This window comes from Podarcis erhardii (genome assembly GCF_964252035.2).
Source record: "Podarcis erhardii genome assembly, chromosome: 15".
Classification (NCBI taxonomy): domain Eukaryota; kingdom Metazoa; phylum Chordata; class Lepidosauria; order Squamata; family Lacertidae; genus Podarcis; species Podarcis erhardii.
Window position 1 is genome coordinate 25,173,297 of NC_138505.1, and position 13,449 is coordinate 25,186,745.

General features: G+C 46.5%; 1 protein-coding gene across 1 annotated transcript in view; it reads right to left on the reverse strand.

Moving 5' to 3' along the window:
• Window positions 1–13,449, reverse strand: part of POLE (DNA polymerase epsilon, catalytic subunit) — a 53,999-nt gene that overhangs the window by 22,507 nt on the left and 18,043 nt on the right. Inside the window, exons 18-30 of the mRNA XM_081841682.1 lie at window positions 11,549–11,651; window positions 11,267–11,413; window positions 9,834–9,979; window positions 9,120–9,268; window positions 8,445–8,537; window positions 6,875–7,019; window positions 6,466–6,623; window positions 5,691–5,886; window positions 5,151–5,365; window positions 3,211–3,313; window positions 3,041–3,121; window positions 2,396–2,518; window positions 1,224–1,442 (exon numbers count right to left, since the gene is read on the reverse strand). Coding sequence (XP_081697808.1) covers window positions 1,224–1,442; window positions 2,396–2,518; window positions 3,041–3,121; window positions 3,211–3,313; window positions 5,151–5,365; window positions 5,691–5,886; window positions 6,466–6,623; window positions 6,875–7,019; window positions 8,445–8,537; window positions 9,120–9,268; window positions 9,834–9,979; window positions 11,267–11,413; window positions 11,549–11,651 — 1,878 coding nt within the window. The remainder of the gene's footprint in view (window positions 1–1,223; window positions 1,443–2,395; window positions 2,519–3,040; window positions 3,122–3,210; window positions 3,314–5,150; window positions 5,366–5,690; window positions 5,887–6,465; window positions 6,624–6,874; window positions 7,020–8,444; window positions 8,538–9,119; window positions 9,269–9,833; window positions 9,980–11,266; window positions 11,414–11,548; window positions 11,652–13,449) is intronic.

Sequence of the window (13,449 nt, forward strand, 5' to 3'; positions counted from 1 at the left end):
GTGCAATCTGTAATTTCTGACGCAGTCAGCCTTACGCCAACATGATGCCATTACACATATCTACACCACACACACTTGTGAAACACAGACCGCTTATAAACGCCATCTCCAACTCCTTGAAAGATTCCATCAACGGTGTCTCTGAAAATTTTTACACATCACTTGGGAAGACAGGTGAACTAATGCCAGGAAGAAGCAAAGATCACCAGTGCGGAAGCAATGATTCTTCAACATCAACTTTGTTGGACTGGTCATGCTGTTCGGATGCCTGATTATTGTCTTCCAAAGCAACTACTCTATTTCAAACTTTAAAATGGAAAGCGTAATGCTGGTGGTCAACAAAAGAGGCTTAAAGACACTCTCAAGGCAAATCTTTAAAAAATGTAGTATAAACACTGACAACTGGGAAACACTGGCCTGAGAGCGATCCAATTGGAGAACAGCCTTTACCAAAAGTGTCATGGGCTTTGAAAACGCTCGAACTCAGAACGAAAGGGAGAAACGTGCTAAGAGGAAGGCACGTTTGGCAAACCCTCACCGTGATCAACTCCCGGAAGGACATGTGGATCCAGAATTGGCCTCCACAGTCACTTACGGACTCACTGTTAAGATTGTGTTCATGGAAGACAATCTTACTCGGCTACGAGTGATTGCCAAAGAAGAAGAACACAGATCTATGGTGTGACAGCATTTGGGGCTTTTGTTTAGAGAAAAGGCGCGCAAGTTGTGGCGTAACAATAGCCGATAAAATTCTGCATGGCGTGGAGAAAACGGATAAGAGAAAAGCTTTTCTCCCTCTCTCACAACATGGGCACATCCAATGAAGCTGAATCAGGAAAGGAAGCCCTAGTGCATAGCTGCAACTATGGAATTTTCATCAAGTCAGATGGCTTAGACAGGTAAACCTGTCAATGGGTTCTAACCCTGACGGCTGCATTCTACCTCCAATGTTGACGGCAATATGCTTCTGAATACCAGCAAATGGAAATCACAGTAGGGGAGTGTCAGCTGCGCTCAGGTCCTGCTTGTGGATCCCAGAGGCATCTACTTAGCTCCTGGTTGACCAGGATGCTCTACCAGTCGAGCCACTGGCCTGATCCAGCTGGCTTTTTAAAAGATTCATATATGGTAGGATGTTGCTGCTCCCCCATCGTCCAGCCCCAGCCCCACAGCAATCCTTTGTTCCTCTATTTAAATGAAGTTCTCTCCTTCTGCTACCTTACCTTGGTGGTTCCAGAGGGAGGCGGCGGGCCCAAGATCTCCCTCCAGGACTGCGTTAGTTCCGAATTCTGGGACTGCTGTTGGCTCTCTTCTGCTGTAGGGATGCGTTTACGTTTATTCGAAACAGGGACCCCCGGCTGCAGAGACTTGGTGACCCCAAAATTTTCCATGTCAGCCACCAGTGTGGAGGGTGTGCCCTCCTGGATTACATTGGCAGAGACCTGCGAGGAAACACCAAAAGGTGGGGAGTACAATGATGAAACCCTCCTTGACTTGAGCAACCCAATTACCCACAAAAACTGCCCGTGGCCTCCACCTTCTTCTCAGCTCTGGGATAAAAGTATGTTTTACCTGCCGATGCCCATCTCAGCACCGGTTTATTTTTATTACAAAAATGAAAAACAGCCTCAAGGGACTGCCATCTTAAACAAAGAACAGATGAGATGTAAAAATAAAACTGACCATTTTGAAACCTATATACAGTGGTACCTTGGGTTCTCAAATGCCTTGGTACTCAAACTTGGAACCCAAACACTGCAAACCCAGAAGTGTTCCGGTTTGCGAACTTTTTTTGGAAGCCGAACATGCTCCATTTTGACTGCCACGCTTTCGATTTGAGTGCCACACTTCCATTTTGAGTGTTACACTGAGGTTTGTCTGTTTTTGCTATTAATTTTGTTTTTGTTTTTGCAGCTTTTTGTTTTTGTGGAACCCAGTTCAGATACTGATTGTGTGACTGCAGTACATTGTTTATTGCTTTCGTTTTATGGATCAATGGTCTTGTTAGATAGTACAGTTCAAGTTAAATTGCTGTTTTAGGGGTTGTTTTTAAAAGTCTGGAATGGATGAATCCATTTTGCATTATTTTCTAGGGGAAAGCGGGCCTTGGTTTTGGAATGCTTTGGTTTTGGAACGGACTTTTGGAACAGATTACGTTTGAGAACCAAGGTACTACTGTAGAAAGCAATCAGAAGCCAGGACTATAATTTATGCACATTTATTTGGGAAATAAGTCCTAGTGAACAAAGTAGGAATTACTTCCAAGTAAACATGATGAGGCAGACATTTACTACAACTGATTTTGTGTGTGTGCGTGTGTAAATGCATTTTAATTAAAAAACTGGATTCATTTTTTAAATCCACCCTGTTGTAGGGAGAGCCGTGACCCTCTTACCTGTCTCTTGCCCTCACTTGTGAACAGCTCACTGATTTTCTTCTGCTTGTACATGTCGTTCTTTTCCAAGAGCTTCTTGTGGAGCCAGTCGGGGTGTCGGACGCGAGGAACGGGGTTTTTTACCTGACGGGACACCGCATTTGTTGTTTATTTGGGAGGCTCCCTCTGACTTTCATTCTGCCTGATCCTGCGAGGATACTACTGTTTTTGACCAGAAGCAGAAGGAAACTAGCTATGCTAGAACACAAGACACTTGCACTGACAGTGCTGACATCCAAATCAGAGACCCGTAGCGCAGAAACCCCAGCTTTTCAGCTTTCGTTTGTACAACCCCGGTCCCCAAAAACCAATCACAGAGGAGTAGAAATATTTTAAATAAATAGCTCTGGAGTCCCAGGTGTGCTCTGAGGAATGCAAAGAGCTCTCGTGCATTTGGAAAAGGTTGGGGTCAGTTCCATGCAGGAAGGTTCTAACTTTCTGAAATGAATGGGAACACTCAGGGAGCTAGCTCAGTTTTGGAGCTTTGAGTTTTTAGCTAGCTATTGGACCAGAGCAACTAAGTGTGAGAGTTCTGCGGCTACCTCCTGTGTCTCGTAACATCCTGGGGGAGCCCACAGCCCTTTAGCCACCAACCCGACAGTTTACCTGCTGCAGGGCTGCTGGGATGGTAATGATTTTCTGAATTGTGCTGCCCAGTCTTTCGATGTAATAGTCCCAATCCAGGATCTACAAGCAGAGAGACAAGAGGATTTGGGTCAAGTGCCACAGTCAGCCTTGAGTCACAAACTGCTGCAGGACAGCCCCATACAGCTTACCGTCCTGATGTCAAAATCCTGCAGGGAGGGGCTCTTAAGCCATTTCCGGAGATAGTGCCTGCGGACCGAGAGCTCAGCCTGGAAAATGGCCAGCGGAATGGCCCTGGGAAAAATAAATCGAAACGCATCACTTCTATTTCCAGGAGAGGAGCAGCCTTGTCAGTCTGTTGCATCTTATTATTAAGATTATATTATTATTATTATTATTATTATTATTATTATTATTATTATTATTATTATTATCTTAAAGACTATATGGTTTGTATCCTATGTTTGTTCTACTCAGAATAAACCCACTCAGTTGACCAAACGAAAGTTAGTCATGAGAATTAGCCGTACTTCAGAAGTCGAACGAAATCCATTCCGGAAGTCCGTTTGACTTCCAGAATGTTCAGAAACCAAAGCGCAGCTTTTGATTGGCTGCAGGGAGCTCCTTCAGCTAATCAGAAGCCGCAGAGGACATTCAGGTTCCAAATAATGTTTGCAAACCGGAAGGCTCACTTCCAGGTTTGTGGCGTTAGGGAGCAAAAATGTCTGAATACCAAGGTGTTCAGGATCCAAGGTACAACTGTACTTTAAACCAGTCTACTCTGAGTAGAATGAACTTTTACCAGCTGTGCCTGGTTTGCCAACTATGGCTGTTCCTGGGCAGGAATAGCCTTGGCCACTGCAGTCCATGGGCATTTAAAGCTGTATGACAGCAATGCGATTTATGTGGAGCTGTCCTTGGTCCTGTTATGGAAGTGTGGAAATGCTGCATCCATAATACTATGCAAAGGGTTAATGCTGTAGCACAAAATCCTGTGATGTCATATTGAGGCATTCCCCCCTCCCAGTTCCGTTATCAACTATGTGTGTGAGTTGTAACTGTGAGAGCAGCAAGTGTGTTGTGTTATGCTGCCGCTTGCCCCAGAGCCAGTCTGTAAACGTCAGTTGGTCTCAAGATACAAATTCATGTAAATATGTTTCAGTAACTTAAGTATTATCAACCTCTCTTGTACATTCAATCTGACAAGAACAAGTACAGCAAGTCAAAGCCTTTATGTTATTTTTAAACTTTAGAACTGTTGCTTGGTTTTTCCTGGGGGGAAAAGATAACTGTTTAAAATAGTAATAGTAGTAGTAGTAATCGTAATCATCATCATCATCGTAATCATAATCATAATCATCATCATCATCATAATTTATTATTTATACCTCGCCCATCTAGCTGGGTTTCCCCATCCACTCTGGGTGGCCCCAACAGAATATTAAAAACACGACAAAACATCAAACATTAAAAACTTCCCTAAACAGGGTTTTCTTCAGATGTCTTCAAAAAGTCAGATAGTTCTTTATCTCCTTGACATCTGATGGGGGGGCGTTTCACAGGGCAGGCACCACTACCGAGAAGGCCTGGTTCCCTGGTTCTCGCAGGGAGAGAACTGCCAGAAGGCCCTCAGAGTTGGACCTCAGTGTCCGGGGCTAAACGATGGGGGTGGAGGGTCAAATGATCTGGGGCAACTTCCACACAACTCTGTAAAGTATAATTACCAGCTGGTGCAGAATCTGGCCAATGGTATGCAACATTTTGTTGGAACAAAAGTGGGGTTGTTATCATTTCTGCTTTTTACTATGTTATGCATTTTGTGTTTTCATAAATTGCCCTGGGTTCCTCGCATGAAGGGTATTCTAGAAATTTAATAAATAAAAATCACAACATCTGCACTTGCGGCCCATCTGCCAGCTTCAAGGTCCTTGCGTTAGGTTACAGAGCCCTGAACAACTTAGGTCCAGTGTACCAGCTGAACTCTTCTACTCCAGTTCAACAGTCAAAATCGTCTACAGATTTGGTCATTCCTTGAGTTGGTGAGGCTCATTTCACAGCAAGAAGAAACTGAGCCTTTCGCATCAACGACCCGGCATTGTGGAATACTTGTGCCCCTCTGATTGATATATACCTCTCTGTGACTGGGGATCCTTCTGGCTTCTTAGAAATGATAAACCGGCAGCTCAGACCAGCATCCTTCACCATCTGATCCCCCAGGAACTCAGCCAGGCGCTTAGCGGTGCTGATGGAGGTGGATTTTTGCTCCCCATAATCCTCCAGTTTGCGAGACATGGACCGGTTCTCAGAGATAAGCTCAAACAACTCCGAGTCAGGCATATTGGCAGCCTGAAAAAAAGAGAGAAAGGAATGCTTGCATTTGCCAGCCATATCCCCCTCCTGGACCACTTTGCAGGCAGGGCAGCTCAGCATCCCATGTTGGCTGCACTAAAAGCTCTGAAGGCTGCAGGAAGCCTGGGAGATGCCCGTGTGTGGAAGGGGAGAAGAGGACTTTACAGCAGCAACAGGAACCTCGTCTTCTTTCCAACAGGGGGTTCTGCCCTTAACTGGCCACCAATTCCCCATTATCTTCATCACCAAATGCCCACTGTGGAGAGATTTGACCCTACCATCCCAGGAAAGCCAGAAGACTCACCTTGGAGCCTCAACCCACCTTGCTGTAGAGCACATCGAGCCAGTAGTCGGCCACTTTGGCGACGGAGGCATAAACCTCTTCCAAAGTGGTGCCTTTCAGGAAGGCCTCAAAGACGGACGACTGGAAGATCTTGACCAGCTGCAGCTCCCCCCGCCGTTTCACCTCAAACCCCTTTAGCTCGGCCAGGGAGCCGTCCTCGTTGAACACAGCGTACCTGGCGCAGAGCAAAATAGTCAGCCTGAGCATGGTCGGCACCTTCCCTCTCCTGTGTCTTCTCTTTCCTGTATCAGGGGGTTGGGGGGTCCCACCTTTTTACCAGTGGTGTCTAGTGCCTGTTGGGACTGATAGGGTGGAAGGCAAGGAGCCCAACAGTAGGTGGCGCCACAGCCAATGAGAGGCAGAGATAACTAAGACTAGTTTTGTCCCCCTCCTTCTCCCTGCTGAGTTCTACAAGGGGCAACCCTGAAAGGAAGGAGGAGGAAGCTTGCCACAGCCAGTCTATGCCCTGGGGTTGATTGTAAGTAAAAAAGGCAGGTGGGGGCTGAATGAGGTTGATGGGTCAGTGGCCACTTCGTCCCAATGCCTCCGCTATCTGTTGCCCTCCAGATATTTTGGACTACAGGTGGGGCAGCGTCCCCTGTGCCCTACTGGACCAGCCTCCAGGGCTTCTTACAACTAGAAAGGAGGGGGTTCTGAAAATGCACATCTATTAAGGATCTAGCAGCGATGTTTCAAGTCCTGCCATCTTCCAGGTTTAGCTGAGCCGAGGAGGTGCTGCCTCCCCAGATCTCACCTTTTCTTCAGCTTCTTGCCCTCTTCCTTGGAGGCGGGGAGAATCATGGCCAAGTATGGGCCGTCCACTTCAAAGAAGATGCTGTTCTCTGAGCGGGAAACATAGGAGAGCGAGGCCGGGTCCACCAGCTCCTGGTACTGATCATTCGTAAACCCTTCCTGCAAGTAAGTGACACACACGCTGGGCGCTTCGGCCTTGCAAGCTCATGCTGCACCCCAGAACAATTTAACGGGAGGGCTGGAAGCTATATATGATGCAATCCCTGCAGGGGGGAAGCTAAATGTCAAACATACCCATGGTTTCCATGCCCTGTTTCCAGACTGTCTTTATGGAAGACCCCCACTCCCAAATCCTGTCGATTCGACTTGCCCCCAACTCCTGCTGAGGATAAAGGCTTGAGGTTCCTCACCTTCACCATGATGTTCAGCATAGCACCCGGATAGGAGATTGTCACCTTGGGCTTCTTGGCGTGGGTTGATTTGATGACAAAGTTTTCTGGGAAGCTGTTTGGAAGCACACACCAGATCCCGTCTGTGTCCAGCTCCAGCGGCCTCCTGGGAAAGGGGAAAATGGGAGAGGTGTTTCCATATGGGAGCCCAGAGGGCACTCTGCAAAAGCAACCACCTTATGAGGAATGGTTGCAGCAATCGGAGCTTTTCAGTTTAAGAGAAAAATCGAGAAAGATGTAGCGATTTATAAAACTATGCACAGCGAGGAGAGAAAGCGGATAAAGAAACGCTTTTATCCCTCCCGTAACATTCGAACTCGTGGTCATCCGAGAAAGCTTATTGTTGGAAGGTTCGGGACAGACAGAAGAAAAGAGTTTTTCACACAGTGCATAGTTAAACTATGGCCACCAACTTGGATGGCTTTAAAAGAGGTTTGGACAAATTGATGGAGGACTATGGATAACTACTAGTCATGATGGCTATTTGCTCTGCCTCCATGGTCAGAGACAGCAAATGATTCCTAATACCAGTTGCAGAGAACCACAGGATGGGAAAAGTGTGTCTCCATGCCCATCGCTCAGACCGCATCACTGAGGTCCAGCTCTGAGGGCCTTCTGGCTGTTCCCTCACTGCAAGAAGTGAGGTTACAGGGAACCAGGCAGAAGGCCTTCTCGGTAGTGGCACCTGCCCTGTGGAACACCCTCAAGGAAATAAACAACTATCTGGCTTTTAGAAGACATCTGAAGGCAGCCCTGTTTAGGGAAGTTTTATAATGTTTCATGTTTTATCGCTTTATTATCATTATTATTAATATTCTGTGGAGAGGTGTGCAGAGTGGCTGGGGAAACCCAGCCAGATGGTTGCGGTATACATAATCATCATCATTTATTATCATGTGCTCGGGTCCTGCCTGAGGGTTTCCTACAGGCATCGATCAACCACTGCGAGAACAGGATGCTGGACTAGATGGGCCATTGGCTTGATCTAGCAGGCTCATTTGTTCCACTACACCAGTGTGGTGTAGTGGTTAAGAGCGGTAGTCTCCTCATCCGGGGAACCGAGTTCGCGTCTCCGCTCCTCCACATGCAGCTGCTGGGTGACCATGGGCCAGTCACACTTCTGTGAAGTCTCTCAGCCCCACTCACCTCACAGAGTGTTCTCTGAGTTGCTTAAGAGACCTGCTTCTTTTTCTGGGCCAAGACAGTAAGGAGCAGACCATGGGGCAGTGTGCCTTTGAGTCCAGCTCCAGACCAGTCATTCCTTGTGGTTAGAGACAGAAGAGATCTGGAGCGGGAGAACTCATCTTTGCGTCAATTTTTTTCTTTTCTTTTCTGTGTTTACACATAACAACCTTCCTCTTAAAGGAGCCCTGGGCAACACACCATAACAAAACACAAAACAAAACCATAGGAAAAGCACCGTCATCCATGAAGAAGGAGCAAACCACCTTCGGGCAACAGGCACACAACATCCAAGCTCAGAATCTCCTCGCCTCCAGCTGCTGCAGCCAGCCACCATTCAAGTACTCACCCAATTTGCTCTATCAGCTCCCTGGCCTGTGTGATGATGTTGGCGCCAGTGAAGCAGACAATGCCGGCCATTTCCATGGAGTACCACCGAGCTCTGCATAGGGGAGAGGACTAGTGAGAACAGGAAGAGCTGCTCTGGGTCAGCTGCTTTGCAAACAAGGCTTGAGCGACCTAATTATTGTAAACTTGGCTTGAGGACTGATCTGCTAAAGATGCGGCCAGGTCTCCTGGTCAAGGAGCTGCAGTATTTATGTGTTAGGGGGCTGCTTCCCCCTGCTCACATTGCTTGCCAATCCCACCCCCTCCCTTCACACCTTATCCAAGTGCCCCACATGCTCACTGCTCCTCAGTGTCCCTCCAACCCTGCTTCATTCAAATGTCTGCTGTTGCTTAAAACCCATCTTCTCTCTTTTGCTCCCCTCCCTGGCTTGATGCAAATCCAGGACTGTGATGCAGAACTACAAATCCTCCAGTGGGGGCTGCGTGATGACAGCCTTACATTTTTATGTGTATAGGAGGAAATGCTTCATTTAATTGTACTAGGATTTAGTTCTCTGTCTTAATATTGAACATTTAAAGGCCCAGAAACTGCAACAACTGGGAGCCGAGGCAGGGGCAGATTTTTAAAGGGCCATTTAAAGATCCACCAGCAGCCACTCTTTGGTTCCCCCCTCACCCTTTGCGCATGACGTATCCGTAAAAGGAGTTGAGGATGCACTTGTGTGCCAGCTGCAGGGAGTCGTATAAGATCTCCATGTTCTTGCAGCGCTTCGCTTCCGAGGCATCACCCGACTCCATGGCAGCAGCCAGCTTCTTCTTCCACACCTGGGAAAGGCAGAGGAAAAGGGCCTGTGACTCAAGCAAGCCGTGGGCTATTGTCTACTTTTGCTCCAGCTGGTCTCCATCCTCTGTCTTTTCCTTCCACATCCCTTTCCTTGGATGTCTGTCTCCCCCACCCCCTGTAAACCCATGTTGACAAAAGCTTCTGTATATTACAGTAGACACATGGCTTGCATGCCCGGAGATTTTTGGCTCTGCTTAGTTGCAAATAGAAACATTTTATGTGTATCTAGTAATCAACTAATATACAATAATTTGTCTGTTAAATCTATGAGTATGTTGAAAACTTGATATAAATCAATGCTTTTTTATTAAATTCATTTACAGTATTTATATACCACTCAACATTCAGAATTTCTATTCAAGCATTCTGGCCCCAGGAACCACAGCATCCTCTTTCAGCACCTACCAGCAAGGAGAGATCAGCCTGGCTATAAATGCCTGCCTGCATCTCATCGCTTTATGAACGTAAAGATCACCATGAACACCTTTAGAAACTCACCTTTTTGCTGCGCTATCGCAAATCTGACAAAATAAGAATAAAAAGCACCTTATGCAGCCCCTTGAACTCGTAGCGGCGGTCGCGAAAGGCCCGCACAGTATCCACATAGAAGGAGTTTTCCCGCTGGCAGATGGTGGTGACACGCTCCTCAACCTTTGTCACGTGGATTTTCTTGTAGGCTTTGCGGCAGTAATCTGGGCAAGAGGTGTGGCAGCAATTTATTCTGGAACGTTCAACACTTCCCAAACTTATTTCATTTCAAAATGTTTCTATGCCACTTGATAGTTTAAAAAACACACACCTCAGTTTGCAAAAGGAGTTTTATAAATTAAATTTTCAGTAAAAAAAATATAGCTAAAACAATGAAAATCAATTAACTGAAAACAGATTAAAACCCATGTCAACATTCTATATGTCTGGATGTGCTGTGCCTAAACAAAAATGTGCCCAGTAGGTGATAAAAAGAGTGTAGCCAAGGCACCCGCCTGACGTCAAAAGGCAGGGAGTTCCAAAGTGTTGCTGCTTCCACACTGAAAGACTGATTTCTTACAAATGCAGGAGTATTATGTGGCACCTGTAACAGTGCCAGTTCTGTAGATCAAAGCAGTCGAGTGGGCATAATATATGGCGGTAAGGTGACAAATTGGTCCCAAGCTGTTAAGGGCTTTATGTACTAATACAGTGGAACCTTGGCTCCCAAACGCCTTGGGAACCGAATGTTCTGGCTCCTGAATGATGGAAAATCAGAAGTGATTGTTTTGGTTTTTGAATGTTCTTTGGAAGCTCCTGCAGCCAATTGGAAGCTGCGCCTTGGTTCCCAAACCGTTTTGGGAGTTGAACGGCCTCCCGGAATGGATTAAGTTTGGGAACCAAGGTTCCACTGTAGTAACATGTTCTCTGCTCACCGCTAGAAAAAGCTCTGGCTTGGGCTTGGCAGCTGACCCCAGACCCCAAGTCCTCTAGCGCTAAAGGGCACAGCAGGGAAAAGGTAGGGGCTGAATCCAAGAAAATAAAAGCTTCAAGACACCCCAAGCCGTAACCTTGTACAAGCTCTACTGTGGTGCGGAAAAAGGTTTGCTCTCTTATTAGCTCAGAGATGGAAGACAAAGCCCTTACCAGAGAGGAATGGCAAACCAAGCTGTTGGACTATGCAGAAATGGTAAAACTGATTGGAAAACTCAGGAACCAAGAGGACAAAAACTTTAAAAAAGAATGGGAAATTTTTGTATAATTTATTTAGGAGACCACCGCAAGCAGATGGAAACAATAGCAGGATTTTAATCCCACTTGTAATGCAACAAATACCATGGATAATTTGGATTGATAGAAAATATAGAGTATGGAATAATATGCAGTTGATAATGTTGATAATAGGAACCGTGGAGGGGGTGGGGGGAAGTTGCGAGATTCAAGCCATCTCTATATACATTCAAATAAAAATGATTTCAAAAAAGAAGAAGAAAAAGAAGGTTTGCCCTCACCTGCCAAGCGCTTCTTCTCGTACTTCGCTTGCTCCTCCCGGGACAGCTCATGAAACACCCGGGGCGGTCCATCTGGGAAGAGAGGGGGGAACTTCTCCGACTCCAGCTGTTGCTGGATGCGATGGTACTCGCTGCGGCTCGCGGGCACTGCAAGGGGAAAAGAGAAGGGGCGGGAGGAAACAACTCAGCTGACAATCACTACAGACTGCAAGAGGGGGTTTTATAGACAGCAGAGGAACCGCGCCAAGTTGCATACGAGTCAGCAGAAGGGAAAAGACTCACTGAATTCTCCTCTCCACTGCCAGGTCATCCGCCGCTGACAGTTGGCGCCTGGTTTGTTGAAGTCGCAGGCGGCGCACGTGGCCTCGTTCACCATCGCCGAGGGCTGAAGGGAGGGAAGCAAAGCAGAGGGGGAGCGAATAAAGGCACAAGTACATTTAAATAAATAAAAGTAAGTTTTTAGGCCAGGCAAGGTTGGATCCTGCCTCTAGGAAAGCAGCAGGTAGACCCAGGACCCAGGATGCTTTTGCGGGATTGTTAAGTCTCAATTATTAAATTTCTACACCATCCTTCAACCGAAGTTCACAGGGCAGTTTAAATATAAAAACAAACGTATGTACCATAACAACTAACAGAAACCCTCAGTTTAAAAGGAAAAGAGGAATGTTTTGGCCTGGTGCCTAAAGATATGTAAGGCAGGTGCCAGGTGAGCCTCCCTGATGTATACTGTGTGTGCCGAAGTCCTGCTGCACCTGTGTTTCAAACTCAAACAGATACTGTGGGCAGCAGAGGACAGAGAGCTCTATTCCAGCCCTCCCCTCCTGCGCTGCATACTCCCAAGCAAGAAAAGAGCAACCACCAACCATCTATTCATATGCTCTGGTTATCTCCCGCTTGGACTATTGCAATGCACTCTATGTGGGGCTACCTTTGAAGGTGACTCAAACTACAACTAATCCAGAATGTGGCAGCCATACTGGTGACCGGGAGTGGCCACCGGGACCATATAACACCTGTCCTGAAAGACCTACATTGGCTCCCAGTACGTTTCCAAGCACAATTCAAAGGGTTGGTGCTGACCTTTAAAGCCCTAAATGGCCTCAACCCAGTATACCTGGAGGAGCATCTCTACCCCCATCGTTCAGCCCGGACACTGAGGTCCAGCTCTGAGGGCCTTCTGGTGATTCCCTCCCTGCAAGAAGTGAGGTTGCAGGGAACCAGGCAGAGGGCCTTCTCGGTAGTGGTGTCTGCCTTGAGGAATGCCCTCCCATCAGATGTCAAGGAAATAAACAACTATCTGACTTTTAGAAGACATCTGAAGGCAGCCCTGTTTAGGGAAGTTTTTAATGATTGATTTTTTTTTAATGTATTTTTAATATTCTGTTCGGAGGCGCACAGACTGTCTGGTGAAACCCAGCCAGATGGGCAGGGTCTAAATGATATAATGATGATGATGATGATAATAATAATAATTATTATTCAGCAGTCTCTTACTAGGGAGAACATTGCAACACTGGCCTTTCCCCTCTATTCCAAGAGATGTGACGATAGACTGCTCTGCCTCCTTTCTTTTAGCAAATGTTTTGTGCCACTGGGGAAGTGGTAATTCTGTACTGACTTGTTCTGGATGTTGTATGTGATGCCAATAAAAGGTTTTTTACTACTACTACTACTATCCTTGTTGCTAGAGAGGCAGCAACTCTTTGTGAAGGATATCGAGGAAGAGGTTGCCTGGAGTGCCTACCCCAAACTGGGAGTCCATTACCGACACAGGGAAACTTCCGTATATATTGTCTCTTATTAAGAAGACAATGTTGTTGAGCTTTCTTATAGTACGAGTTATAAATCACACTCTGATTCTCCCAAAGAGAAAGACAGCATCTCTCCACCCACCCCAAAAATCCCAAACTGAAATAGCACTCCAAAATCTTAACTGTGCGGCTTGTTATTGTGTCTGATACCATTGTGATTGCAATGCTTGTTTTTTAATGCTACTGTGCTTATTGTAAACCACTTTTGAGCTCAACATTGGCCGTTGGAAAAGCGGAATAGAAATATTAAATCAAATCCCTGACCACTGGGCAGTGCTAGTTGGGGCTTTGGGAGTTGGGAGCCCAAGAGCGTCCAGAGGGCTGCAGATTTAAGTCCAAGAGGCCACAGTTCTTACAGGAGAGATTTAGACT